General features: G+C 48.6%; 2 protein-coding genes and 1 long non-coding RNA gene across 3 annotated transcripts in view; 2 read left to right on the top strand and 1 right to left on the bottom strand.

The window, feature by feature from the left end:
* The window catches only part of AKAP8 (A-kinase anchoring protein 8), a 35,115-nt gene extending 29,272 nt beyond the window's left edge, over positions 1–5,843 (top strand). Inside the window, exons 15-16 of the mRNA XM_071419692.1 lie at positions 5,034–5,564; positions 5,714–5,843. Coding sequence (XP_071275793.1) covers positions 5,034–5,555 — 522 coding nt within the window. The 3' untranslated portion in view covers positions 5,556–5,564; positions 5,714–5,843. The remainder of the gene's footprint in view (positions 1–5,033; positions 5,565–5,713) is intronic.
* A 2,382-nt stretch (positions 5,844–8,225) lies between these two features.
* The window catches only part of BRD4 (bromodomain containing 4), a 51,702-nt gene continuing 32,504 nt past the window's right edge, over positions 8,226–27,423 (top strand). Inside the window, exons 1-6 of the mRNA XM_071419698.1 lie at positions 8,226–8,357; positions 17,876–17,950; positions 20,257–20,365; positions 22,201–22,519; positions 24,558–24,695; positions 25,662–25,797. Of these exons, the coding sequence (XP_071275799.1) occupies positions 20,346–20,365; positions 22,201–22,519; positions 24,558–24,695; positions 25,662–25,797 (613 nt within the window). The 5' untranslated portion in view covers positions 8,226–8,357; positions 17,876–17,950; positions 20,257–20,345. The remainder of the gene's footprint in view (positions 8,358–17,875; positions 17,951–20,256; positions 20,366–22,200; positions 22,520–24,557; positions 24,696–25,661; positions 25,798–27,423) is intronic.
* Positions 13,267–14,022, bottom strand: LOC139586388 (uncharacterized). Its single transcript, XR_011677724.1, has 3 exons — positions 13,945–14,022; positions 13,619–13,699; positions 13,267–13,295 (listed from the first exon to the last, which is right to left on the bottom strand). It is a non-coding gene; the product is annotated as an uncharacterized lncRNA (long non-coding RNA).

The raw sequence follows: 27,423 nt of genomic DNA, 5'->3' as shown, positions 1-27,423 counted from the left end.
GCTTGGGGTCAACCCGGGCTGGGAAAAGTTGGGAAAAATGGGAAAAAAATGGGAAAAAAATGGGAAAAAAACGGGGAAAAATGGGAAAAAAATGGGAAAAAATGGGAAAAAAATGGAAAAACGGTGCCTGTGCCTCTGGGTCCTGGGAAAAATGGGAATTTGGATCCTGAAAAATGGGAATTTGCATCCCAGAAAAATGGGATTTTATCCCAGGAAAATGGGAATTTTAATCCCAGGAAAATGGGATTTGGATCCCAGGAAAATGGGAATTTTAATCCCAGGAAAATGGGATTTGGATCCCAGGAAAATGGGAATTTTGATCCCAGGAAAATGGGATTTGGATCCCAGGAAAATGGGATTTGGATTCTGGGAAGAAGGACCTCAGGTCCTGGGAAAATTGGGATTTTTGGATCCCGAAAAATGGGATTTGGAGCCCAAGGAAAAAAAGGATTTTGGATCCTGGGAAAATGGACCTGGAGTCCTGGGGAAAATGGGATTTAGGATCCCGAGAAGAGGGACAATGGATCCCAGAAAAATGGGATTTGGATCCCAGAGAAAGGGACTTTGGAGCCCAAGGAACAAAGGATTTTGGATCCTGGGAAGACGGAGCTTGGATCCCAGGAGGAAAAGGACCTGGAGTCCTGGGAACAAAGGGATTTAGGATCCCAAACAAAGGGACTTTGGAGCCCGGGGAAAATGGGATTTAGGATCCCGAAAAATGGGATTTGGAGCCCAAGAAAAAGGATTTTGGATCCTGGGAAGACGGACCTGGAGTCCTGGGAACAAAGGGATTTAGGATCCCAAAAAAAAGGGACTTTGGAGCCCTAAAAATGGGGTTTGGATCCCAAAGGAATGGGCGCTGGATCCCTGGGAAAAACGGGATTTGGAGGCCAAGGAAAAAAAGGATTTTGGATCCTGGGAAGACGGACCTGGAGTCCTGGGGAAAATGGGATTTAGGATCCCGAGAAGAGGGATGGTGCATCCCAGAAAAAGGGACTTTGGAGCCCGGGAAAAGAAGGGATTTAGGATCCCAAAAAATGGGATGTGGATCCCAAAAAAAAGGGACTTTGGAGCCCAAGGAACAAAGGGATTTTGGAGCCTGGGAAAAAGGATTTTGGATCCTGGGAAGACGGACCTGGAGTCCTGGGAACAAAGGGATTTAGGATCCCACGAAAAGGGACTTTGGAGCCCAAAAGAAGGGACTTTCGAGCCCGGGGAAAATGGGATTTAGGATCCCGAAAAATGGGATTTGGATCCTGGGAAGATGGACCTGGAGTCCAGGGAAAAAGGGGATTTAGGATCCCAAACAAAGGGACTTTGGAGCCCAAGGAACAAAGGATTTTGGAGCCTGGGAAGACGGACCTGGAGTCCAGGGGAAAACGGGATTTGGATCCCAAAAAATGGGATTTGGATCCCAAAAAAAGGGACTTTGGAGCCCAAGGAAAACGGATTTTGGATCCTGGGAAAATGGACCTGGAGTCCAGGGAACAAAGGGATTTAGGATCCCGAGAAGAGGGAGAATGGATCCTGAAGAAAAGGATTTTGGATCCCAGGAAGAGAAGGTACGGTGGAAACGGGGGAAAAGGGATTTAGGATCCCAAACAAAGGGACTGTGGAGCCCAAGGAACAAAGGAGTTTGGATCTCAAAAAAAAAAGACGCTGGATCCCAAGAAAAAGGAGTTTGGATCCTGGGAAAATGGACCTGGAGTCCTGGGAACAAAGGGATTTAGGATCCCACAAAATGGGATTTGGATCCCAAAGGAAGGGGCGCTGGATCCCAGGAAAAGAAGGGATTTAGGATCCCAAACAAAGGGACTTTGGAGCCCTGGAGAAGTGACCCCAGATTCTGGGAAAGGGGACCCTGGATCCCTGGGAAAAGAAGGAATTTGGATCCCAAAAAATGGAATTTCTGGATCCTGGGAAGATGGACCTGGAGTCCTGGGAACAAAGGGATTTAGGATCCCAAAAAAAGGGATTTGGATCCCAAAGGAAGGGGTGCTGGATGCAAGGGAAAAAGGGATTTTGGATCCCAAAACAAAGGGACTTTGGAGCCCAAGGAACAAAGGATTCTGGATCCTGGGAAGACGGACCTGGAGTCCTGGGAACAAAGGGATTTAGGATCCCAAAAAATGGAACTTTGGATCCCATGGAAAAAGGAATTTGGATCCCATAAAAAGGGACTTTGGAGCCCAAGGAAAAAATGGGATTTTGGATCCTGGGAAGACGGACCTGGAGTCCTGGGAACAAAGGGATTTAGGATCCCAAAACCGACTTTGGATCCTGGGAAAAGGGAACCTGGATGCCAAGGAAAGAAGGGATTTGGATCCCAGAAATTGGGATTTGGATCCCAGAAATTGGGATTGGGATCCTGGGATGATGGAGCTCAGGTGCGGGGGAAAATGGGATTTAGGATCCCAAGAGGAGGGAGCTGGGATGCCGGGAAAAGATGGGATTTGGGATCCCAGAAAAGGGATTTGGGATCCTGGGAAAAGCCGGGAGGATGAGACTGGAATTGTGTGGGATGGGATGGGATGGGAGCATCCCCAAATCCCAGTTTGGGATGGGATCATTCCCATTATCCCAGTTTGGGATGGGATCATTCCCATTATCCCAGTTTGGGATGGGAGCATCCCCAAATCCCAGTTTGGGATGGGAGCATTCCCATTATCCCAGTTTGGGATCATCCCCAAATCCCAGTTTGGGATGGGAGCATTCCCATTATCCCAGTTTGGGATGGGATCATTCCCGTTATCCCAGTTTGGGATGGGAGCATCCCCAAATCCCAGTTTGGGATCATTCCCATTTTCCCAGACCAGTAATTCCCATTATCCCAGTAATTCCCAATAATTCCCATTATCCCAATAATTCCCATTATCTCAATAATTCCCATTATCCCAGACCAATAATTCCCAGTAATTCCCAATAATTCCCATTATCCCAGTAATTCCCAATAATTCCCATTATCCCAGTAATTCCCATTATCTCAATAATTCCCATTATCCCAGACCAATAATTCCCAGTAATTCCCATTTTCCCAGTAATTCCCATTATGCCAATAATTCCCATTATCCCAGACCAGCAATTCCCATTATCCCAATTCCCATTATCCCAATAATTCCCAGTAATTCCCAGTATCCCATAATTCCCAGTAATTCTCATTATCCCAATAATTCCCGGTATCCCATTAATTCCCAATAATTCCCATTATCCCAGACCAATAATTCCCAATAATTCCCATTATCCCAATAATTCCCACTATCCCAGTAATTCCCACTATCCCAATAATTCCCAGTAATTCCCATTAATTCCCACCTCCCCACCCCAGTAATTCCCAGTATTCCCCAATTTTTCATTTTTCCCCCATATTTTCTCCTGGTTTTCCTCAAATTTCCATTTTTCCCCCCCAATTTTCATTGGGGTTTTTTGCCCCCAATTTTTCCTGGGTTTCCCCCAACATTTTCCCCAATTTTTCCTGGGTTTCCCCTAATTTTTCCTGGGTTTTCCCCAATTTTCAATGGGATTTTTTGCCCCCAATTTTTCCTGGGTTTTCCCCCCATTTTTTCCTGGTTTTTCCCCAATTTTTCCTGTTTTTTCCCCAATTTTCAATGGGGTTTTTTTGCCCCAATTCTTCCTGGGTTTTCCCCCAGTTTTTCCTGGTTTTTCCCCAGTTTCCCCTTTTTTTTTCCCTCCCAATTTTCCCTGTTTCCCCCAATTTTCCCTGGTTTTCTCCCCAATTTTCCCTCATTTTCAATATTTTCCCATTTTTCCCCAAATTCCTGTTTTCCCCCCAATTTTTCACTGTTTTTTTCCCTCATTTTCAATATTTTCCCCAATTTTCCCTTTCCCCCCCATTTTCCCCCAATTTTTCCTGATTTTCTCCCCAATTTTCCCTAATTTTCAAATTTTTCCCCATTTTCCCCCAAATTCCTGGTTTTCCCCCCAATTTTCCCTGATTTTCTCCCTAATTTCCCCTTATTTTCCATATTTTCCCCCATTTTTTCCCAATTTTTCCCCATTTTCTCCCCAATTTTCCCTAATTTTCAATATTTTTCCCCAATTTTCCCTATTTCCCCCCCAATTTTCCCTCATTTTCCATATTTTCCCCCCATTTTCTCCCAATTTTCCCAATTTTTCCCATTTTTTCCCCCAATTTTCCCTCATTTTCAATCTTTTTTCCCAATTTTCCCCCAATTTCCTGTTTTTCTCCCCAATTTTTCCTCATTTTCAATATTTTCCCCAAATTCATGGTTTTTCCCCCTGATTTTCCCTCATTTTCAATACTTTTCCCATTTCCCCCCATTTTTCCCTGTTTTCCCCCTTAATTTTCCCTCACTTTCTCCCCAATTTCCTTAATTTTCAATATTTTTCCCAATTTTTCCCCAAATTCCTGTTTTCCCCCAAATTTTCCCCCATTTTCTCCCTAATTTTCAATATTTCCCCGAATTTTCCCTTTCCCCCCCCATTTTCCCCCAATTTTCCCTGTTTTCCCCCCAATTTTTCCCTCATTTTCTCCCCAATTTTCCCTCATTTTCCGTATTTTCCCTCATTTTCTCCCAATTTTCCCAAAATTCCCATTTTCCCCCCCAATTTTCCCTCATTTTCCATATTTTTCCCATTTTCTCCCCAATTTTCCCTAATTTTCAATATTTTCCCCAATTTCCCCTGATTTCCCCCCCAATTTTCCCTCATTTTCCATATTTTCCCCCATTTTCTCCCAATTTTCCCAAAATTCCCATTTTCTCCCCCAATTTTCCCTCATTTTCAATATTTTTCCCCATTTTTTCCCCAATTTTCCCTCATTTTCTATATTTTCCCCCCATTTTCTCCCTATTTTCCCCCCAATTTTCCCTCAATTTTTCCCTGATTTTCTCCCTATTTTCCCAATTTTCCCCCATTTTTCCCCAATTTTTTCCCATTTTCCCCTCATTTTTTCCCAATTTTTCCCAATTTTCCCTCATTTTCCCCCCAATTTTTCCCATTTTCCCCCCATTTTTTCCCAATTTTTCCATTTTTTCCCCATTTTCCCCCTCCAGGGTGAAGATCCCTTCACGGAGGAGCCCCAGGACGGCCCCAAAGCCGCGGAAATCCCGGAAAAATCCCCGGAAAATCCCGAAATTGCCCCGGATTGCCCCAAAGCCCAGGAATTCCTGACGGCCCCCGGGCCCCTCCTGGTGCCCCCGTTCCTGGAGGAGCCCGAAATTCCTGAAAATCCCCAAAATCCCCAGGAAAACCCCCAGGAAAATCCCCAAAATCCCCAGGAAAATCCAAAAAATCCTGAAAATTTCCAGGAAAATCCCAAAAATCCCCAAGAAAATCCAAAAAATCCCCAAGAAAATCCAAAAAATCCCCAAGAAAATCCCCCAAAATCCCAGGAAAATCCCAAAAATCCCCAAGAAAATCCCCAGGAAAATCCAACAGAAAAATGCCAGGAATTGGGGATTTCACCCCAAACCCAAACTGAGGAGGAAGAAGAGGAAAAAATTCCGGAAAAAATTCCAGAAAAAGAGGAAAAAACCCCAAAAAAGGAGGAGGAGAAAACCTTGGAAGAGCCCTGAGAATTCCAGGTGAGGATCTCACCCCAAAAATTTGGATTTTTCCAGGGTTTTCCCTCCCCTGGAATTGGAATTTTGGGGAGAATTCTTGGCAATTTCATTAAATTGAATTTTTCCCATTTTTTCCTTCCCATTTCCTGATTTATTTTCTTCTTTTCCAGGATGAAGAAGCCACAAAAGAGGAGAAATTCCTGAATTTTCCCATTCTCTGCTGGGATTTGGGGCAATTTTTAGGGAAAAAAAAAAAGCCCCAAAAATTGGGAAAAATAAAAAATTGGAAGTTTGGAAAAATTCCTGAGGATTTCTTTCATTTTTTTCCCTCAAAATTTCTCCATTTTAGGGAAGATTTTTGCCCCAAAATTGGAAATTTTGCCTTTAATTTTCCCTTTTTTTTAATTTTAGGGAGGATTTGGGAATTCCTGATCCAAGGGGGATTTTTGGGGAGAAATTCCTGATTTTTTTACCCCAAAATTTCCCTTTTCCAGCAGAATTTGAGGCTCCACCCTCATGATTTTCATTCTTTTCCTTAAAAAATTCCCCAAAAAATCCAGGAATTTTTGGGGATTCAGAGCTGGAATTTTAAATAAATCCCGGATTTTTTTGGTTTCATCAAAATTCCCGTTTTTTACCCCAAAAATCGATGGGGATTCCTCCAAAAAATGGAAATTTTGGGGCGATTTTTGTTGGAATTGAAGCCGAATTTCTCTGGAATTGGAATTTCCTGGGGGGGGACGCGATGGGGACCCCAAAATGTCCCCAAAACCCCCAAAAATGTCCCCAAATTGTCCCCAAATTGTCCTCAAAATGTCCCTGGGACCCCAAAATTGTCCCAAAATGTCCCCAAGAGGTCCCTGGGACCCCTCAAATGTCCCCAAAATGTCCCCGACACCCCCAGGACCCCCCAAAATGTCCCCAAAGGGTCCCCAAAATGTCCCCAGAGACCCCAAATTGTCCCAGGGACCCCCAAAATGTCCCCAAATTTTCCCTGGGACCCCCAGGGACCCCAAAGTGTCCTCAGGACCCCCCCAAAATGTCCCCAAAGAGTCCCCAAAATGTCCCTGGGACCCCTCAAAGGTCCCCAAAATGTCCCCGAGACCCCCAGGACCCCCTAAAATGTCCCCAAAGGGTCCCCAAAATGTCCCCAGAGACCCCAAAATGTCCCCAGGATGCCCCAAATGTCCCCGAAATGTCCCCAAGGACCCCCTTAAAGTGTCCTCACCCCCCCCCCCCGGTGTCATCCAGGACCCCCAAATGTCCCCAAATGTCCCCAGGACCCCCTTGGTGTCACCCAGGACCCCCCAAAATGTCCCCAAGGGACCCCTCGGGACCCCCCCTCCCCTCCCCCATTCCCGGTGCATTTCCCCCCCCCAAATGTCCCCAAACCCCCCCCGGTGTCCCCAAGGGCCCCCCCCGGTGTCCCCAAACCCCCCCCCGGTGTCCCCCAGGACGCCCCCCCCCCCCATTCCCGGTGTCCCCAAAGCCCCTCCCGGTACCCCCGGGACCCCTCAATGGCCCCTCCCGGTGTCCCCCCCCCCCCATTCCCGGTGTCCCCCCCCATTCCCGGTGTCCCCCCCCCCCTCATTCCCGGTGTCCCCTCCCCCCCATTCCCGGTGTCCCCCCCCCCCATTCCCGGTGTCCCCCCCCCCTCATTCCCGGTGTCCCCTCCCCCCCATTCCCGGTGTCCCCCCCCTCATTCCCGGTGTCCCCTCCCCCCCATTCCCGGTGTGCCCTCCGGTCCCTCCCCCGCTGTCCCCTCATGCCCCGGTGTCCCCCCGGTCCCCCCCCGCTCCCGTCCCTGGTCCCGTTCCCTCCCGTGACGTCACGCGGCGGGGCCGGCGGCGGTGGGCGTGTCCCGGTTGCGCCGTGACGTCACGCGCAGCGCGGTGAGGTCAGTGCGGCGCCGCTGCCGGACCCGCTGCCCCTCGGTGCCCGCGGCCCCCCCGCCCCCTCCCCTCCCTCCTCCTCCTCCTCCTCCGCCCCCGCCGCCGCCCCCGGCCCGCCGGGAGGGAGGGAGGGCGGCCCAGCCCGGCCCGACGCGGCCCGGCCCCCCTCAGGTAAGAGCGGGGCCGCGACGGGCGCGCCGGGAGGGCCGGGCCGAGGCCTGACCGGGGGTGGCGGCGGCGGCGGCGCTGAGGGGAAGCGGGAGGAAGGAGCGGGGACGCCGGGTGGGCTTCATGGGGGTGCCGCGATTCACCAACGCCGCTTACGTCGCCCCGCCGGCGTAACCCGCATTGCGTAATGCGGCCGCTGCGTCAGGGCGGCTACGCCAACGGCGTAAACTGCGGCGCGGGCCCCGCCGCTGCGCCAACGCCGTAAAGGCGGGGGCGCCGCTGGCGCAAGCGCCGGGCACGCGTCCCGCTCCGCCGCGCCCGCCGATCTCTCCGCCGCCTCCCGGTGCGGCCGGCGGGCGATTCGCGGCCCGGCCGCCCTCACCGGGCTGCGCGGGGGGCTCCGGGGGCCACGGGGGTCGCGGCGAAACGCCCTCCGCCCTGCGCCGCCGGGGTTACGCCGTTTGCGTAGGGCGCGGGGCGGGGCGGGCGGGGCCGCGCTCCGCCGTTTGCGTAAGCGCCGTTCAGCGCCGCCTTACGCCGTTGGCGTAGGAGCGGCCGTGCGCGGCCTTACGCCGTTGGCGTAGCGCCGGGCGTGCGCGGCGCGGGCGGGGCCGCATTACGCCGTTGGCGTAGCGCGGGGCGGGGCCGGCGCGCGGGGGGCACTTCCTGCCGCCGCCATTTTGTCGCGGACCGGGAGGAAGCGGCGGCGGCTCCTGCGCGGCGGCAGCGCCGGCCCGGCCCGGCCCGGCCCGCGGTGAGTGAAGCCCGGGACGGCGCCGGCAGCGCCCGCCATGCACGGGCGGGGCCGGGCGGGGCAGCGCCGCTGCGGCGGAGCGAGCCCGCCCCCGTTAGGCCCAGCCCGCCCCCGTTAGGCCCAGGCCGCTCCCGCCCCGCGGGGCCGCCCCCGCCCGCTCCGTGAGGGGAAGACGCGCTCAGGGCGGCCCGGGGCTGAGGGGCCTCGGCGGGCCCGGTGCTGCGGCCTCTCCCGGGCCGCTTTGGAGCTTTCCCGGTGCGGCTTTGCGGGATCGCCGCGGTTTGGGGCGGGTGTGGGGAACGGTGACGCTGGAGCGCTCGGAGCTGCGAGCGCGGCGGGGCCTGAGGGGAGCGCGGGGTCACCGGGGAGACACTGGGAGTTTGGGACATGAGGAGGGACAGCGGGACATGAGGGGACAGCGGGATATGAGGAGGGACAGCAGGGCATGAGGGGACACCGGAACGTGAGGGGACACCCGGACACGAGGGGACCCCGGGACATGAGGAGGGACATCGGGACATGAGGGGACACCGGGACATGAGGAGGGACAGCGGGACATGAAGGGACACTGGGGCATGAGGGGGCAGCGGGACATGAGGGACACCGGGATATGAGGAGGGAGATGAGGGGACACCGGGATATGAGGGGACACCGGGGCCTGAGGGGACAGCGGGACATGAGGGGACACCGGGAGTTTGGGGTCGGAACGGGCCACTGAGGGAATTCTTGGCTATTTTGGGATGAGGAGCAAATGTTGAGGGGATTCACGGATGTTTTGGGACGGGAATGGGACATTGGGGGAATTCCCGAGATTTTTTGGGATGGCAGCGAAACACTGAGGGGATTCCTGGATGTTTTGGGGTGAGAAGGGGACACTGAGGGAATTCCCGAGATTTTTGGGATGGGAGTAAAACACTGAGGGGATTCCTGGGATTTGTAGGATGGGAAGGGGAGACTGAGGGAATTCCTGGATGTTTTGGGATGGGAATGGGGCACTGAGGGGATTCTTGGTTTATTTGGGATGGGAATGGGACATTGAGGGGATTCCTGAGTGTTTTGGGATGGGAATGAGGGACTGAGGGGATTCCTGGATGATTTGGGGTACGAAGGGAGCAATGATGGAAATCCCGGATGTTTTGGGGTGGGAATGGGACACTGAGGGTATTCTTGGTTTATTTGGGGTGGGAAGGGGGCACTGAGAGAATTCCTGAGTGTTTTGGGATGAGGATTGAACTCTGAGGGAATTGCTGGGTGTTTTGGGGGGACAAGGGGACACTGAGGGAATTCCCGAGATTTTTGGGATGGCAGCGAAACACTGAGGGAATTCCTGGGGTTTGTAGGATGGGAAGGGGACACTGAGGGGATTCCTGGATGTTTTGGGATGAGCAGTGAACACTGAGGGGATTCCTGAGTGTTTTGGGGTGGGAATGGGGCAATGAGGGAATTCCTGGGTTGGGAATGGGACTCTGAGGGGATTCCTGGTTTATTTGGGATGGGAATGGGACACTGAGGAGTTCCTGGATGTTTTAGGATGAAGATTGAACACTGAGAGAAATCCTGGGGTTATTTTGGGATGAGGATTGAATTCTGAGGGAAATCCTGGATGCTTTGGGGTGGGAATGGAGCAGTGAGGGATTGGTGGAAGTTTTGGGAATCTCTGAAAGTATTTTTGCGTGTTTTGGGGTGGGAACTAAACTCTGAGGGAATTCCTGGATGGTTTGGAGTGGGAATGGGGCACTGAGGGGATTCCTGAGTGTTTTGGGATGAGCACTGAACTCTGTGGGAATTCCTGGATGTTCTGGGATGGGAATGAAACACTGAGGGAATTCCTGGGGGTTTTTTATGGAGTAGGAAATGGGAGCCCGGGGGTCTCTCAGGGATTTTGGGGAGCCCGAGGGAATTCTTGGATGTTTTGGGGTGGGAATGGGGCACTGAAGGGATTCCCAGTTTTTATAGGATGGGAATGAAACACTGAGCAGATTCCTGAGTGTTTTGGGATGGGAATGAAGGACTGAAGGAATTCCTGGATGGTTTGGGATGAGGATTGAGCTCTGAGGGAATTCCTGGATGGTTTGGTGTGGGAAGGGGACACTGAGGGAATTCCTGGGTGTTTTGGGATGAGCAGTGAACTCTGAGGGAATTCCTGGGTGTTTTGGGGTGGGAATCAGACACTGAGGGATTGGTGGATGTGTTGGGAGTCTCTGAAAGTATTTTTGAGTGATTTGGGGTGGGAATGGGGCACTGAGGGAATTCCTGGATGTTTTGGAGTGGGAAGGGGACACTGAGGGAATTCCTGGATGTTTTAGGATGAGGATTGAACTCTGAGGGAATTCCTGGATGTTTTGGAGTGGGAAGGGGACACTGAGGGAATTCCTGGGTGTTTTGGGATGAGCAGTGAACTCTGAGGGAATTCCTGGGTGTTTTGGGGTGGGAATCAGACACTGAGGGATTGGTGGATGTGTTGGGAGTCTCTGAAAGTATTTTTGAGTGATTTGGGGTGGGAATGGGGCACTGAGGGAATTCCTGGATGTTTTAGGATGAGGATTGAACTCTGAGGGAATTCCTGGATGTTTTGGAGTGGGAAGGGGACACTGAGGGAATTCCTGGATGATTTGGGCTGAGCAGTGAACTCTGAGGGAATTCCTGGGTGTTTTGGGATGGGAATGAAACTCTGAGGGAATTCCTGGATGATTTGGGATGAGGATTGAATTCTGAGGGAATTCCTGGATGGTTTGGGTTGGGAATGGAGCACTGAGGGGATTCTCGGTTTATTTGGGATGGGAATGAGACACTGAGGGAATTCCTGGGTGTTTTGGGATGGCAATGAAACTCTGAGGGAATTCTGGGAAGTTTTGGGGTGGGAATGGGACACTGAGGGGATTCTTGGTTTATTTGGGGTGGGAAGGGGGCACTGAGGGAAAGGGGGCACTGAGGGAATTCTTGAGTGTTTTGGGATGAGCAGTGAACACTGAGGGGATTCCTGGATGTTTTGGGGTGGGAATGGGGCACTGAGGGAATTCCTGGTTTATTTGGGATGAGGATTGAACTCTGAGTGAATTTCTGGTTTTTTTGGGATGAGAATGAAGGACTGAGGAGATTCCTGGAAGTTTTGGGGTGGGAAGGGGACACTGAGGGGATTCCTGGGTTTTTTGAGATGAGCAGTGAACACTGAGGGGATTCCTGTGTGTTTTGGGGTGGGAATTGGGAGCCTGAAGGAATTCATGGGGTTTTTTGGGGATGAGAAGGGGACACTGAAAGGATTCCCAGTTTTTATAGGATGGAAATGAAGGACTGAGGGAATTCCTGGATGGTTTGGGTTGGGAACGGGACTCTGAGGGAATTCATGGTTTATTTGGGGTGGGAAGGGGGCACTGAGGGAATTCCTGGGTGTTTTGGGATGGGAATGAAGGACTGAGGGAAATCCTGGATGTTCTGGGATGGGAAGGGGACACTGAAGGAATTCCTGGGTGTTTTGGGATGAGAAGTGAACACTGAGGGAATTCCTGGGGTTTTTTTTGGAGTAGGAAATGGGAGCCTGGGGGTGTCTCAGGGATTTTGGGGAGCCTGAAGGAATTCATGGGGTTTTCTGGGGATGAGAAGGGGACACTGAAGGGATTCCCAGTTTTTATAGGATGGGAATGAAGGACTGAGGGAATTCCTGAATGATTTGGGGTAGGAATGGAGCACTGAGGGAATTCCTGGATGATTTGGGATGAGGATTGAACTCTGAGGGAATTCCTGGAAGTTTTGGGGTGGGAATTTGGCACTGAGGGGATTCCTGGATGATTTAGGCTGGGAAGGAGGCACTGGGGGAATTGCCAGGATTTTTGGGATGGGAATGGAATGCTGAGGGAATTCCTGGACGGTTTAGGATGGGAATTGGGAACCTGAGGAAAATCCTGGATGTTTTGGGATGAGGAGTGGACACTGAGGGAATTCCTGGGTGATTTGGGATGAGGATTGAATTCTGAGGGAATTCCTGGATGTTTTTGGGGTGGGAATGAAGGATTGAGGGAAATCCTGTGTGTTTTGGTGTGGGAATGGGGCACTGAGGGGATTCCTGGATGATTTGGGATGAGGATTGAATTCTGAGGGAATTCCTGGATGTTTTGGAGTGGGAACGAGACACTGAGGGGATTCCCAGTTTTTATAGGATGGGAATGAAGGACTGAGGGAATTCCTGGAGGTTTTTGGGATGGGAATGGGACCTGAGGGAATTCTGGGGTTTTTTGAGATGAGGAATTGGACACTGGGAGAATTCCTGGATGGTTTGGGGTGGAAGGGAATCCCTGAAAGTATTCCCAGGATTTTTGGGATGGGAAAGGGATTTTGAGAGAATTCCTGGGATTTTTGGGATGGGAATTTGGGAGCATGAGGGAATTCCTGGATGGTTTGGGGTGGGAATGGAACTGCAGAATTCCTGAGGTTTTGGGATGGGAATTGGGAACCTGAGGCAATTCCTGAGGTTTTGGGGTGGGAATTCCCAGCCTGAGGGAATTCCTGAGGATTTTGGGATGGGAATTGGGAACCTGAGGGGATTCCTGAGGTTTTGGGATGGGAATTTCCAGCCTGAGGGAATTCCTGAGGATTTTGGGATGGGAATTTGGAACCTGAGGGAATTCCTGGTGATTTTGGGATGGGAATTCCCACCCTGAGGGAATTCCTGGATATTTTGGGATGGGAATTCAGAACCTGAGGGAATTCCTGGGTATTTTGGGGTTGGAATTTCCAGCCTGAGGGAATTCCCAAAGTTTTGGCGCTGGGAATTTGGAACCTGAGGGAATTTCCAAGGTTTTAAGGTTGGGAATTGGGAACCTGAGGGAATTCTTGGATATTTTGGGGTTGGAATTCAGAACCTGAGGGGATTCCTGAGGTTTTTGGGGTGGGAATTTCCAGCCTGAGGAAATTCCCAAAGTTTTGGCGCTGGGAATTTGGAACCTGAGGAAATTCCCGAGGTTTTAGGGTGGGAATTTCCACCCTGAGGGAATTCCCAGGATTTTTAGGCTGGGAATTCAGAACCTGAGGGAATTCCTGAGGTTTGGGGCTGGAAATTTGGGAACCTGAGGGAATTCCCAAAGTTTTGGGTTGGGAATTTCCACCCTGAGGGAATTCCTGGATTTTTGTGCTGGGAATTCAGAACCTGAGGGAATTCCTGAGGTTTGGGGCTGGAAATTGGAAGTTTGAGGGAATTCCCAAAGTTTTGGGGTTGGAATGTCCACCCTGAGGGAATTCCTGGTGATTTTGGGCTGGGAATTGGGAACCTGAGGGAATTTCCAAGGTTTTAGGGTTGGGAATTGGGAACCTGAGGAAATTCTTGGATATTTTGGGGTTGGAATGAAACTCTGAGGGAATTCCTGAGGTTTTTGGGGTTGGGAATTTCCAGCCTGAGGGAATTCCCGGATATTTTGGGCTGGGAATTGGGAATCTGAGGGAATTCCTGAGGCTTTAGGGTGGGAATTTGGAACCTGAGGGAATTCCTGAGGTTTTTGGGCTGGGAATTCCCAGCCTGAGGGGATTCCCAAAGTTTTGGGGTGGGAATTTCCACCCTGAGGGAATTCCTGGGTATTTTTGGATGGAAATTTGGAACCTGAGGGAATTCCTGGTGATTTTGGGTTGGGAATTTCCAGCCTGAGGAAATTCCCAAAGTTTTGGCGCTGGGAATTTGGAACCTGAGGAAATTCCCGAGGTTTTAGGGTGGGAATTTCCACCCTGAGGGAATTCCCAGGATTTTTAGGCTGGGAATTCAGAACCTGAGGGAATTCCTGAGGTTTGGGGCTGGAAATTTGGGAACCTGAGGGAATTCCCAAAGTTTTGGGTTGGGAATTTCCACCCTGAGGGAATTCCTGGATTTTTGTGCTGGGAATTCAGAACCTGAGGGAATTCCTGAGGTTTGGGGCTGGAAATTGGAAGTTTGAGGGAATTCCCAAAGTTTTGGGGTTGGAATTGGGAACCTGAGAGAATTCCTGGTGATTTTGGGCTGGGAATTGGGAACCTGAGGGAATTTCCAAGGTTTTAGGGTTGGGAATTGGGAACCTGAGGAAATTCTTGGATATTTTGGGGTTGGAATGAAACTCTGAGGGAATTCCTGAGGTTTTTGGGCTGGGAATTTGGGAACCTGAGGGAATTCCCAAAGTTTTGGGGTTGGGAATTTCCAGCCTGAGGGAATTCCCGGATATTTTGGGCTGGGAATTGGGAACCTGAGGGAATTCCTGAGGCTTTAGGGTGGGAATTCAGAACCTGAAGGAATTCCTGAGGTTTTGGGATGGGAATTGGGAGCCTGAAGGAATTTCCAAGGTTTTAGGGTTGGGAATTTCCACCCTGAGGAAATTCCCGAGGTTTTAGGGTGGGAATTGGGAACCTGAGGGAATTCCTGAGGTTTTGGGCTGGAAATTGGGAGCCTGAGGAAATTCCCAAAGTTTCAGGGTTGGAATTTCCACCCTGAAGGAATTCCTGGATATTTTGGGATGGGAATTTGGAATCTGAGGGAATTCCTGGATATTTTGGGGTTGGAATTCAGAACCTGAGGGGATTCCTGAGGTTTTAGGGGTGGGAATTTGGAATCTGAAGGAATTTCCAAGGTTTTGGGCTGGGAATTGGGAACCTCAGGGAATTTCTGGATATTTTAGGATGGGAATTTCCAGCCTGAGGGAATTCCTGAGGTTTTGGGGTTGGAATTTCCACCCTGAGGGAATTCCTGGAAACTTTAGGATGGGAATTTCCAGCCTGAGGGAATTCCCAGGATTTTTAGGCTGGGAATTCAGAACCTGAGGGAATTCCTGGATATTTTGGGGTTGGAATGAAACTCTGAGGGAATTCCTGGATTTTTTGGGCTGGGAATTTCCACCCTGAGGTATTTTAGGATGGGAATTTCCACCCTGAGGGAATTCCTGGGTATTTTGGGGTTGGAATTTCCACCCTGAGGGAATTCCCAGGATTTTTAGGCTGGGAATTCAGAACCTGAGGGAATTCCTGGGTATTTTGGGGTTGGGAATTCCCAGGATTTTTGGGATGGGAATTCAGACCCTGAGGGGATTCCCTGGGGTTGGGTGCCCCCAGCTCGTGAAGGGTTAATGAGCTGGAATTAACCCTTTAATGAGCCTGGCCTGGGCTTTGGGGCAGCCGTTCCTAAATTGGGGGGTTTGGGGTCATTTTTGGGATTTTGGGGCATTTTGGGGTCATTTTCTGAATTTTGGGGTTGATTTTGGGATCATTTCCCAAAGTTTGGGGGATTTTGGGATCATTTTCCCAAAGTTTGGGGGATTTTGGGGTCATTTGCTGAATTTTGGGGGGGATTTTGGGATTGTTTTCCCAAAGTTTGGGGAATTTTCTGAATTTTGGGGGTGATTTTGGGACCCTTTCCCAAAGTTTGGGGGATTTGGGATCCATTTCCGAAAGTTTGGGGGATTTTGGAGGAATTTTCTGAATTTTGGGGGTGATTTTGGGGTTATTTCCCAAAGTTTGGGGGATTTTGGGGTCATTTTCTGAATTTTGGGGGTGATTTTGGGATCATTTTCCCAAAGTTTGGGGAATTTTCTGAATTTTGGGGGTGATTTTGGGATCCTTTCCCAAAGTTTGGGGAAATTTGGAGGAGTTATTTCCCAAAATTTGGGGCATTTTGGGTTCATTTTTGGAATTTTGGGGGGTGATTCTGGGATTGAAAGTTTGGGGGAATTTTGGGGATCTTTCCCAAAGTTTGGGGGATTTTGGGGTCATTTGCTGAATTTTGGGGGGGATTTTGGGATCGTTTTCCCAAAGTTTGGGGAATTTTCGGAATTTTGAAGGTGATTTTGGGATCATTTCCCAAAATTTGGGGGATTTGGGAGGAATTTTCTGAATTTTGGGGCTGATTTTGGGATTGTTTCCCAAAGTTTGGGGGATTTTGGGGGGATTTTGGAATTTTGGGGGTGATTTTGGGATTATTTCCCAAAGTTTGGGCGAGTTTGGAGGAATTTTCTGAATTTTGAAGGTGATTTTGGGATCATTTCCCAAAATTTGGGGGATTTGGGATCATTTCCCAAAGTTTGGGGGGGATTTTGGGTTTGTTTCCCAAAATTTGGAGGATTTTGGGGTCATTTTCTGAATTTTGGGGCTGATTTTGGGATTTTTTTTTTCCCTAAATTTGGGGCACTTGGGGATCATTTCCCAAAATTTGGGGATTTTGAGCCTCATTTGTCCAATTTTGGGGTGGTTTGATGAATTTTGGGGCGGTTTGAGGAGATTTCATGAAAATTTGGGGATTTTTGAGCATCACTTGGGGAATTTTGAGGCTTTTTTGGGGGTTTTGAGCTTCAGTTCCCAAATTTTGGGGTCATTTAAGGATTTCATTCCCAAAATTTGGGGTTATTTGAGGATAATTTCCCAAATTTTGGGGTTTTTAAAGGATAATTCCCCAGTTTTGGGGTCATTTAGGGATTAATTCCCAAATTTTTGGGTTATTTGAGGATCATTCCCAAAGTTTTGGGGTTATTTAAGGATAATTTTCCACATTTTTGGGATTATTTAAGGATAATTCCTAAATTTTTGGGTCATTGAAGGATTTAATTTCCAAAATTTTGGGATTTTATCAGAATAATTCCCAAATTTTGGGGTTATTTAAGGATAATTTCCAAAATTTTGGGGTTGTTTAAGGAACTGGAGGAAAATTGGGAATTTTCATCCCAAATTTCCTGGGATTGGCTGAAAATTTGGGGAATTCTTAAGGGAAAATTTCTGGATTTGGGAGAATTTAGGAATTTCTGATGCTCTGGAAGTCGGATTTGGGGAATTTTCCCAATTTTGTCATCTCTGGGCTTGGATTTGGGGCTGAAATTGAGAATTTTTGGGCTGGAATTGGGGATTTGGGGCTGGAATTGGGGATTTTGGGGCTGAAATTCAGAATTTCTGACCTAGAATTGGGAATTTTGGGGCTAAAATTGGGATTTTTGGGGGCCAGAATTTGGAATTTTAGGGCCAGAAATTGGAATTTTGGGGCTGGAATTGGGAATTTTAGGGCTGAAATTTGGATTTTTGGGGGTAGAATGTGGGAATTTTGAGGTCAGAAGTGGAGATTTTGGGCTGGAATTGAGAATTTGGGGTTAAAATTAAAATTTTTGGGCTGGAATTGGGGATTTTGGATTCTGAATTTGGGGATTTTTGGGGCTAAAATTGGGATTTTGGGATTCTGAAATTGAAAATTCTGGGGCTAAAATTGGGGATTTTGGATTCTGAAATTTGGAATTTTTGGCTGGAATTGGGGATTTTGGGGCTGAAATTCAGAATTTCTGGCCTAGAATTGGGAATTTTGGGGCTAAAATTGGGATTTTTGGGGGCCAGAATTGGGAATTTTAGGGCCAGAATTTGGAATTTGAGGTTCAAATTTGGATTTTTGGGGGCCAGAATTGGGAATTTTGAGGCTGAAATTTGGATTTTTGGGGGTAGAATGTGGGAATTTTGAGGTCAGAAGTGGAGATTTTGGGCTGAAATTGGGAATTTTGGGCTGAAATTGGGGAATTTATGGAAATTCTCTTTTTTTTTCCCAGAGCTTTTTGCAGCGTGAGGTGGAAAATGAAGCTCAGGGGCTGAGGAGCCACAGCTGGGAGGGACCTGGAACTCAGGTGAGCTCAGATTCCCCCAAATTCTGGGGAAAAATGGGGAAAAAATGGGAAAAATCCAAATTTTTGGTACCAAAATCTCATTTTTCCATCAGAATCTCCCAATTTTGGGGGGTTGGGGACTAAAAAAATGGGAAAAAACTCAAATTTTGCTACCAAAATCTCATTTTTCAGTTGGATCCTCCCAATCGGTTTGGGTTGGGGGCTGAAAAAGTGAAAAAAAATCCAAATTTTGGTGCCAAAATCTCATTTTTCCATTGGAATTCCCCAATTTTTGTGGCTCCCAATAACCCCAGGGTGAATTTCCAGGATTTTGGGGAAATTTTCCCCTCAGAGTTGGGATCTGGAGCAGAAATCCCTCCTGGAAATGCGGATTTGGGACTGAAAAAAATGGGGAAAAAAAGTGAAAAAAAACAGGAAAAATCCAAATTTTGGTACCAAAATCTCATTTTCCCCTCAGAATCTCCCAGTTTTGGGGGATTGGGGACTAAAAAAAATGGGAAAAAACCCCAAATTTTGGTACCAAAATCTCATTTTTCAATTGGATCCTCCCAATTGGTTTGGGTTGGGGGCTGAAAAATGGGGGAAAAGTGATAAAAACCCAAATTTTGGTGCCAAAATCTCATTTTTCTGTAGAATTCTCCTGATTTTTGTGGCTCCCAATAATCCCAGGGTGGATTTTCAGGATTTTGGGGAAATTTTGCCCTCAGAGTTGGGATCTGGAGCCGAAATCCGTCCTGGAAATGCGGATTTGGGGCTGAAAAAATGAGGAAAAAAAGTGAAAAAACCCCAAATTTTGGGGTTTTTTTTTGCCCCAAACCTCATTTTCCCCTCAGAATTTTGCTCTTTTGTGGGTTTTGGGTGGAAATTGGTGAATTTTGCCCTCAGAGTTGGGATCTGGAGCCAAAATCCCTCCCGGAACTGCGGATTTGGGGCTGGAAAATGGGGGAAAAAAAGTGAAAAAACCCCAAATTTGGGGGTTTTTTTTGCCCCAAACCTCATTTTCCCCTCAGAATTTTGCCCTTTTGTGGGTTTTGGGTGGAAATTGCTGAATTTTCCCCTCAGAGTTGGGATCTGGAGCCAAAATCCCTCCCAGAACTGCAGATTTGGGGCTGGAAAATGGGGGGAAAAAAGTGAAAAAACCCCAAATTTTGGGGTTTTTTTTGCTCCAAACCTCATTTTCCCCTCAGAATTTTGCCATTTTGTGGGTTTTGGGTGGAAATTGCTGAATTTTGCCCTCAGAGTTGGGATCTGGAGCCAAAATCCCTCCCGGAAATGCGGATTTGGGGCTGGAAAAAATGAGGAAAAAAAGTGAAAAAACCCCAAATTTTGGGGTTTTTTTTGCCCCAAACCTCATTTTCCCCTCAGAATTTTGCCATTTTGTGGGTTTGGGGTGGAAATTGCTGAATTTTCCCCTCAGAGTTGGGATCTGGAGCCAAAATCCCTCCCGGAACTGCGGATTTGGGCCTGAAAAAATGGGGAAAAAAAGTGAAAAAACCCCAAATTTTGGGGTTTTCTTTGCCCCAAACCTCATTTTCCCCTCAGAATTTTGCCCTTTTGTGGGTTTTGGGTAGAAATTGCTGAATTTTCCCCTCAGAGTTGGAGTCAGGAGCAGAAATCCCTCATGGAAATGCGGATTTGGGCCTGAAAAAATGGGGAAAAAAAGTGAAAAAACCCCAAATTTGGGGGGTTTTTTTTGCCCCAAACCTCATTTTCCCCTCAGAATTTTGCCATTTTGTGGGTTTTGGGTGGAAATTGGTGAATTTTGCCCTCAGAGTTGGAGTCAGGAGCAGAAATCCCTCATGGAAATGCGGATTTTGGGCTGGAAAAAATGAGGGAAAAAAGTGAAAAAACCCCAAATTTTGGGGTTTTCTTTGCCCCAAACCTCATTTTCCCCTCAGAATTTTGCCATTTTGTGGGTTTTGGGTGGAAATTGGTGAATTTTGCCCTCAGAGTTGGAGTCAGGAGCAGAAATCCCTCCCGGAAATGCGGATTTGGGGCTGGAAAAAATGAGGAAAAAAAGTGAAAAAACCCCAAATTTTGGGTTTTTTCTTTGCCCCAAACCTCATTTTCCCCTCAGAATTTTGCCCTTTTGTGGGTTTTGGGTGGAAATTGGTGAATTTTGCCCTCAGAGTTGGGATCTGGAGCCGAAATCCCTCCTGGAAATGCGGATTTGGGGCTGGAAAATGGGGGAAAAAAAGTGAAAAAACCCCAAATTTTGGGGTTTTCTTTGCCCCAAACCTCATTTTCCCCTCAGAATTTTGCCCTTTTGTGGGTTTTGGGTGGAAATTGGTGAATTTTGCCCTCAGAGTCGGGAGTGGAGGCGCCGTGCCCGGGGCAGGATCCATGGCCAGGCCGAGCGAGCTCTGAGTCCGCGGCGGATTTGGGATCAAATTCCATGGCAATGTATCCTACAAGGTACCTGGGATGGGGACACCCCAAAAATGGCTTCTCCTGAATTTCTGCCCCTTTTCCCAAATTTCTGCCCCTTTTCCCAAATTTCTGCCCTTTTTTCCCCAAATTTCTGCCCCCTTTTTCCCAAATTTCTGCCCCTTTTCCCTGAATTTCTGCCCCTTTTTCCCAAATTTCTGCCCCTTTTTTCCCTGAATTTCTGCCCCTTTTCCCCAAATTTCTGCCCTTTTTCCCTGAATTTCTGCCACTTTTCTCCCAAATTTCTGCCCCTTTTCCCCAAATTTCTGCCCTTTTTCCCTGAATTTCTGCCACTTTTTCCCAGATTTCTGCCCCTTTTTCCCAACTTTCTGCCCCTTTTCCCCAAATTTCTGCCCCTTTTTTCCCTGAATTTCTGCCCCTTTTCCCCAAATTTCTGCCCCTTTTTTCCCTGAATTTTGCCCCCTTTTTCCCAAATTTCTGCCCCTTTTCCCAGATTTTCTGCCCTTTTTCCCTGAATTTCTGCCACTTTTTCCCCAAATTTTCTGCCCCATTTTTCCCAAATTTCTGCCCCTTTTCCCCAAATTTCCGCCCTTTTCCTCCCAAATTTCTGCCGCTTTTCCTTGAGTTTCTTCTCCTTCCTCAAAATTCTTCCCATTACCCCAAATTTTCTGCCCCTTTTTCCCAGATTTTCTGCCCCTTTTTCCCTGAATTTCTGCCCCTTTTTCCCAAATTTCCGCCCTTTTCCTCCCAAATTTCTGCCGATTTACCTTGAGTTTCTTCTCCTTCCTCTAAATTCTTCCATTACCCCAAATTTCTGCCTCTTTTCCCAAATTTCTGCCCCTTTTTTCCCAAATCTCTGCCCCTTTTTTCCCAAAATTTTTCCCAAATTTCTGCCCCTTTTCCCCAAATTTTCTGCCCCTTTTTCCCCAAATTTCTGCCCCTTTTTCCTGAATTTGTCTTTTTCCCGACCCCCAAATTCACCTCAGGCTGGTCCCACCCCCTTGGTGCCACCTCAGGGTGGTCCCAACCCCAAAATCCACCTCAGGGTGGTCCCAGATCCATCTCAGGTTGATCCCAACCCCTTGGTGCCACCTCAGGGTGGTCCCAAAGCCACCTCAGGTCCCTCAAACTGGTCCCACCCCCCTTGGTGCCGCCTCAGACTGGTCCCACTGCCTTGGTGCCACCTCAGGTTGATCCCAACCCCTTGGTGCCACCCCAGGGTGGTCCCAACCCCTTGAGTTGACCTTGGTGCCACCTCAGGTCCCTCAGGCTGGTCCCAACCCCCTTGGTGCCACCTCAAGATGATCCAAACTCCCTTGGTGCCACCTCAGGGTGGTCCCAACCCCCCAAAATCCACCTCAGGTCCCTCAGGCTGGTCCCAACCCACTTGGTGCCACCCCAGGCTGGTCCCACCCCCTTGGCACCACCCCAGGATGGTCCCACCCCCTTGGCACCACCCCAGGATGGTCCCATCCCCATTTGGTGCCACCTCAGGCCAGTCCCATCCCCTTGGTGCCACCTCAGGTCCCTCAGGCTGGTCCCACCCCCCTTGGTGCCACCCCAGGCTGGTCCCACCCCCATTTGGTGCCACCCCAGGATGGTCCCACCCCCATTTGGTGCCACCTCAGGCCGGTCCCACCCCCATTTGGTGCCACCCCAGGCTGGTCCCACCCCCATTTGGTGCCACCCCAGGCCGGTCCCACCCCCATTTGGTGCCACCCCAGGCTGGTCCCACCCCCATTTGGTGCCACCCCAGGATGGTCCCACCCCCATTTGGTGCCACCCCAGGCCGGTCCCACCCCCATTTGGTGCCACCCCAGGGTGGTGCCACCCCTGCAGCTCCGTGCTCCGTGCACCCGCAGGGTCTCCGGTGAGGAATGCAACGGCATCAACGCCATGGCGGCCGAGAGCGGCCCCGGCACGCGCCTGCGGAACCTCCCGGTGCTGCCGGACGCCTTGGACTCCAGCCAGGGCTCGGCGGCGCCGGCGCCCGGCCAGGCCCAGCCCGGGGGCGGCGTCGGGGTCAATCCGCCGCCGCCCGAGACCTCCAACCCCAACAAACCCAAGCGCCAAACCAACCAGCTGCAGTATCTGCTCAAGGTGGTCCTCAAGACCCTCTGGAAGCATCAGTTCGCGTGGCCCTTCCAGCAGCCCGTGGACGCCGTCAAGCTCAACCTCCCGGTGAGCGCGGGACAAGGTTGGGGTGCCCTTGGAATGTTGGGGGTCTCCAGGAACTGGAGAAGGTTGGGGGTCTCCAGGGATTGGGGAAGGTTGGGGTTCTCCAGGATCTGGAGAAGGTTGGGGTTCCCTTGGAATGTTGGGGGTCCCCAGGATCTGGAGAAGATTGGGGTTCTCCAGGAGTTGGGGAAGGTTGGGGGTCTCCAGGAGTTGGGGAAGGTTGGGGGTCTCCAGGAACTGGAGAAGGTTGGGGTTCCCTTGGAAGGTTGGGGGTCTCTTGGAATGTTGGGGTTCTTCAGGAGCTGGAGAAGGTTGGGGTTCCCTTGGAAGGTTGGGGGTCTCTTGGAATGTTGGGGGTCTCCAGGAGCTGGGGAATGTTGGGGGTCTCCAGGAACTGGGGGGTGTTGGGGTTCCCTTGGAATGTTGGGGTTCCCTTGGAATGTTGGGGTTCTTCAGGATCTGGAGAAGGTTGGGATTCTCCAGAGGTTGGGGAATGATCCCATGCTGGAGTTGGTGACTCCATGTTTGGGTTGGTGACCCCATGGTTGGGTTGGTGACCCCGTGCCTGAGTTGGTGACCCCATGGTTGAGTTGGTGACCCCAGGGTTGGGTTGGTGACCCCATGGTTGAGTTGGTGACCCCAGGGTTGGGTTGGTGACCCCATGGTTGAGTTGGTGACCCCGTGGTTGAGTTGGTGACCCCAGGGTTGGGTTGGTGACCCCATGGTTGAGTTGGTGACCCCGTGGTTGTGTTGGTGACCCCGTGCCTGAGTTGGTGACCCCAGGGTTGAGTTGGTGACCCCATGGTTGAGTTGGTGACCCCGTGCCTAAGTTGGTGACCCCATGGTTGAGTTGGTGACCCCATGGTTGGGTTGGTGACCCCAGGGTTGGGTTGGTGACCCCAGGGTTGGGTTGGTGACCCCAGGGTTGGGTTGGTGACCCCAGGGTTGGGTTGGTGACCCCAGGGTTGGGTTGGTGACCCCACGGTTGGGTTGGTGACCCCAGGGTTGGGTTGATGTCCCCGTGGTTGAGTTGGTGACCCCAGGGTTGGGTTGGTGACCCCACGGTTGGGTTGGTGACCCCAGGGTTGAGTTGGTGACTCCATGGTTGAGTTGGTGACCCCATGGTTGGGTTGGTGACCCCATGGTTGGGTTGGTGACCCCAGGGTTGAGTTGGTGACCCCATGGTTGGGTTGGTGACCCCACGGTTGGGTTGGTGACCCCAGGGTTGAGTTGGTGACTCCATGGTTGAGTTCATGACCCCATGGTGGAGTTGGTGACTCCATGGTTGGGTTGGTGACCCCATGGTTGAGTTGGTGACCCCATGGTTGAGTTGGTGACCCCGTGGTTGGGTTGGTGACCCCACGGTTGGGTTGGTGACTCCATGGTTGAGTTGATGACCCAAAGTCAAACTTGGTCCATTTTGGTGCCTTTGGGATGAAATTTCCCAAATTTTCCTCCTTTATTTATGAAAAATCCCTAATGTTTTTTTCCCAGAATTATTATAAAATAATGAATTTTTTCTAGTATTTTTTAAAATAATTAAATTTTTTCCAGGATTATTCTAAAATAATTAATTTTCTCCAGTATTTTTAAAAAAATAATTAAAATTTTCCAGTATTTTTATAAAATAATTAAAAAATTTTCCAGTATTTTTATAAAATAATCAATTTTTTCTCCAGTATTTTAATTAAATTTTTTTTTTTTCAGTTTTTTTTTTTAATAATTAATTTTTTCCCAGTATTTTTATAAAATAATGAATTTTTTTTTTCAGGATTATTCTAAAATAATTAAAATTTTTTCCTGGATTATTCTATAATAATTACATTTTTTTCAGGATTATTCTAAAATAATTAATTTTTTCCAGGATTATTCAGAATTATTCTAAATAAATAAAATAAAATAATGATTCATTTATTTTTATTTATTCTAAAATAATTCATTTTTTCCAATATTTTTATAAAATAATTAAATTTTTTTTCAGTATGTTTATAAAACAATTAAATTTTTCCTGTATTTTAATCAAATAATTTATTTTTCCCAGGATTATTATAAAATCATCAAGACTCCGATGGACATGGGAACAATTAAGAAACGTTTGGAGAACAATTATTACTGGAACGCCCAGGAGTGCATCCAGGATTTCAACACCATGTTTACAAACTGCTACATCTACAACAAGGTGGGCAAAAATTGAAATTTTGGGAAAAATAGGGAAATTCGGGGAAAAAATTTGGAATTTTGGGGAAAAAGGGGAAATTTTGGGGGGAAAAAATGCGAATTTTTTGGGGGGGAGAATGGGAATTTTGAGGGGAAAAATTTGGAATTTTGAGGGGAAAAATTTGGAATTTTTGGAGGTAATAAATGGGAATTTCTGAAGGAAAAAAATGGGGATTTTTTGGGAGAAAATTTGGAATTTTGGGGGGAAAATTTGGAATTTTTAGGGGGGAAATGGGAATTTTTGAGGGGAAAAATTTGGAATTTTTGGAGGTAATAAATGGGAATTTTTGGGAGGTAAAAAATGGGAAATTTTTGGGAGGAAAATGGCAATTTTGGCAGGGAAAAAATGGGAATTTGGGGGAAAAGTGGGGATTTTTTGGGAGAAAATGGGAATTTTTGGGGGGGAAATTGGGATTTTTTGGGGGGAAAATGGGGATTTTTGCAGGTAAAAAAATGGGGATTTTGGGGGGGGAAATTGGAATTTTTTAAGGAAAAATGGGAGTTTTTGCAGGGGAAATGGGGATTTTTGCAGGGAAAAAATGGGAATTTTTGCAGGGAAAATGGGAATTTTGAGGGGAAAAATTTGGAATTTTTGGAGGTAATAAATGGGAATTTTTGTAGGGAAAATGGGAATTTTTGGAGGTTAAAAATGGGAATTTTTGGAGAGGAAATGGGAATTTTGGGGGGGGACATTTGGAATTTTTGCAGGTAAAAAATGGGAATTTTGGGGGGAAAATGGGAAATTCTGGGGAAAAATGGGGATTTTAGGGGGAAAAAAAAAGGGAATTTTGGTGGGGAAAATGGGGATTTTTGGGGAGGAAAATGAGAATTTTTTGGGGAAAAAATGGGAATTTTTGGGGAGAAAAATGGGAATTTTTTGGGAAAAAGTTTTTCTTCCCTAAATTGTGCTTTTCCCCCCATTTTGCAGCCAGGGGATGACATCGTGCTGATGGCAGAGGCTCTGGAGAAGCTTTTCCTGCAGAAAATCTCGGAGATGACTCAGGAGGAGACGGAAATCGTCATCGCCCAGAGCAAGGGCCGGGGCCGCGCCCGCAAGGACCCAGGTGGGGCTGCCAGGACGGCCCAAAATTGCCCAAATCAGCCCCAAAAAATTCCCCAAATCGGCCCCAAATCATCCCCAAAAATTCCCCAAATTGTCTCCTCAAAATTCCCCAAATCGTCTCCAGATCATCCCCAAAATATTCCCCAAATCGTCCCCAAAAATTCCCCAAATCGTCTCCTCAAAATTCCCCAAATCATCCCCAAAAATTCCCCAAATCATCCCCAAAAATTCCCCAAATTGTCTCCTCAAAATTCCCCAAATCGTCCTCAAAAATTCCCCAAATCATCCCCAAAATTCCCCCAATCATCCCCAAATCATCCCCAAAATTCCCCAAATCGTCCCCAAAAATTCCCCAAATCATCCCCAAAATTCCCCAAAAATTCCCCAAATCATCCCCAGAATATCCCCCAAAATTCCCCAAATCATCCCCAGAATATCCCCAAAAATTCCCCAAATCATCCCCAAAATTCCCCAAATTGTCCCCAAAATTGCCCAAATCTTCCCCAAAATTCGCCAAATCATTCCCCAAAATTCCCCAAATCATCCCCAAAATTCCCCCAATCGTCCCCAAATCATCCCCAAAATTCCCCAAATCATCCCCAAAATTCCCCAAATCGTCCCCAAAATTCCCCAAAAATTCCCCAAATCATCCCCAAAAATTCCCCAAATCATCCCCAAAAATTCCCCAAATTGTCTCCACAAAATTCCCCAAATCACCCCCAAAATTCCCCAAACCATCCCCAAAATTCCCCAAATCATCCCCAAAATTCCCAAAAAATTCCCCAAATCGTCCCCAAATCATTCCCCAAATCATCCCCAAAATTCCCCAAAAATTCCCCAAATCATCCCCAGAATATCCCCCAAAATTCCCCAAATCATCCCCAGAATATCCCCAAAAATTCCCCAAATCATCCCCAGAATATCCCCAAAAATTCCCCAAATCATCCCCAAAATTCCCCAAATTGTCCCCAAAATTGCCCAAATCTTCCCCAAAATTCGCCAAATCATTCCCCAAACCATCCCCAAAATTCCCCCTCTATTCCCCCCCTATTTTTCTCCCCATTTTCCCCCTATATTCTCATATTTTTCCCCCATAATCCTCCATTTTCCCCATATTTTCCCCCCTATTCCCCCATATTTTTTCCCCCATTTCCCCATATTTTTTCCCCTATAATCCCGAATATTTCCCCTCTCTCCAGCAGTGCCCTCCAAGCCGGGCTCCTCTGTGGTTCCCAACTCCTGCCCAGCTCATTTCCCCCCTATTTCCCCTCTATTTCCCCATATTTTTCCCCCCCATTTTCCCCATATTTTTCCCCAATTTTCCCCCATTTTCCTCATTTTTTCCCCTATTTCCCCATATTTTTCCCTCATTTTTCCCCATATTTTCCCCCATTTCCAATCTATTTTCTCCCCTCTCTCCAGCAGTGCCCTCCAAGCCGGGCTCCTCCCTGGTTCCCAACGCCTCCCTGGCTCATTTCCCCCCATTTTCCCCATATTTTTCCCCATTTTCCCCCATTTCCCAATCTATGTTCCCCATATTTTTCCCCCATATTTTCCCCCATTTTCCCCATATTTTTCCCCATATTTCCCCCCATATTTTCCCCATATTTTCCCCCATTCCCAATCT

Source organism: Agelaius tricolor, unplaced genomic scaffold, assembly GCF_023055355.1.
Source record: "Agelaius tricolor isolate 1412-34295 unplaced genomic scaffold, bAgeTri1.0.p SCAF_116, whole genome shotgun sequence".
In the NCBI taxonomy this organism is placed as follows: domain Eukaryota; kingdom Metazoa; phylum Chordata; class Aves; order Passeriformes; family Icteridae; genus Agelaius; species Agelaius tricolor.
Note: the sequence above shows the minus strand (reverse complement) of the source record. Positions and strands in the feature narration are given on the sequence as shown.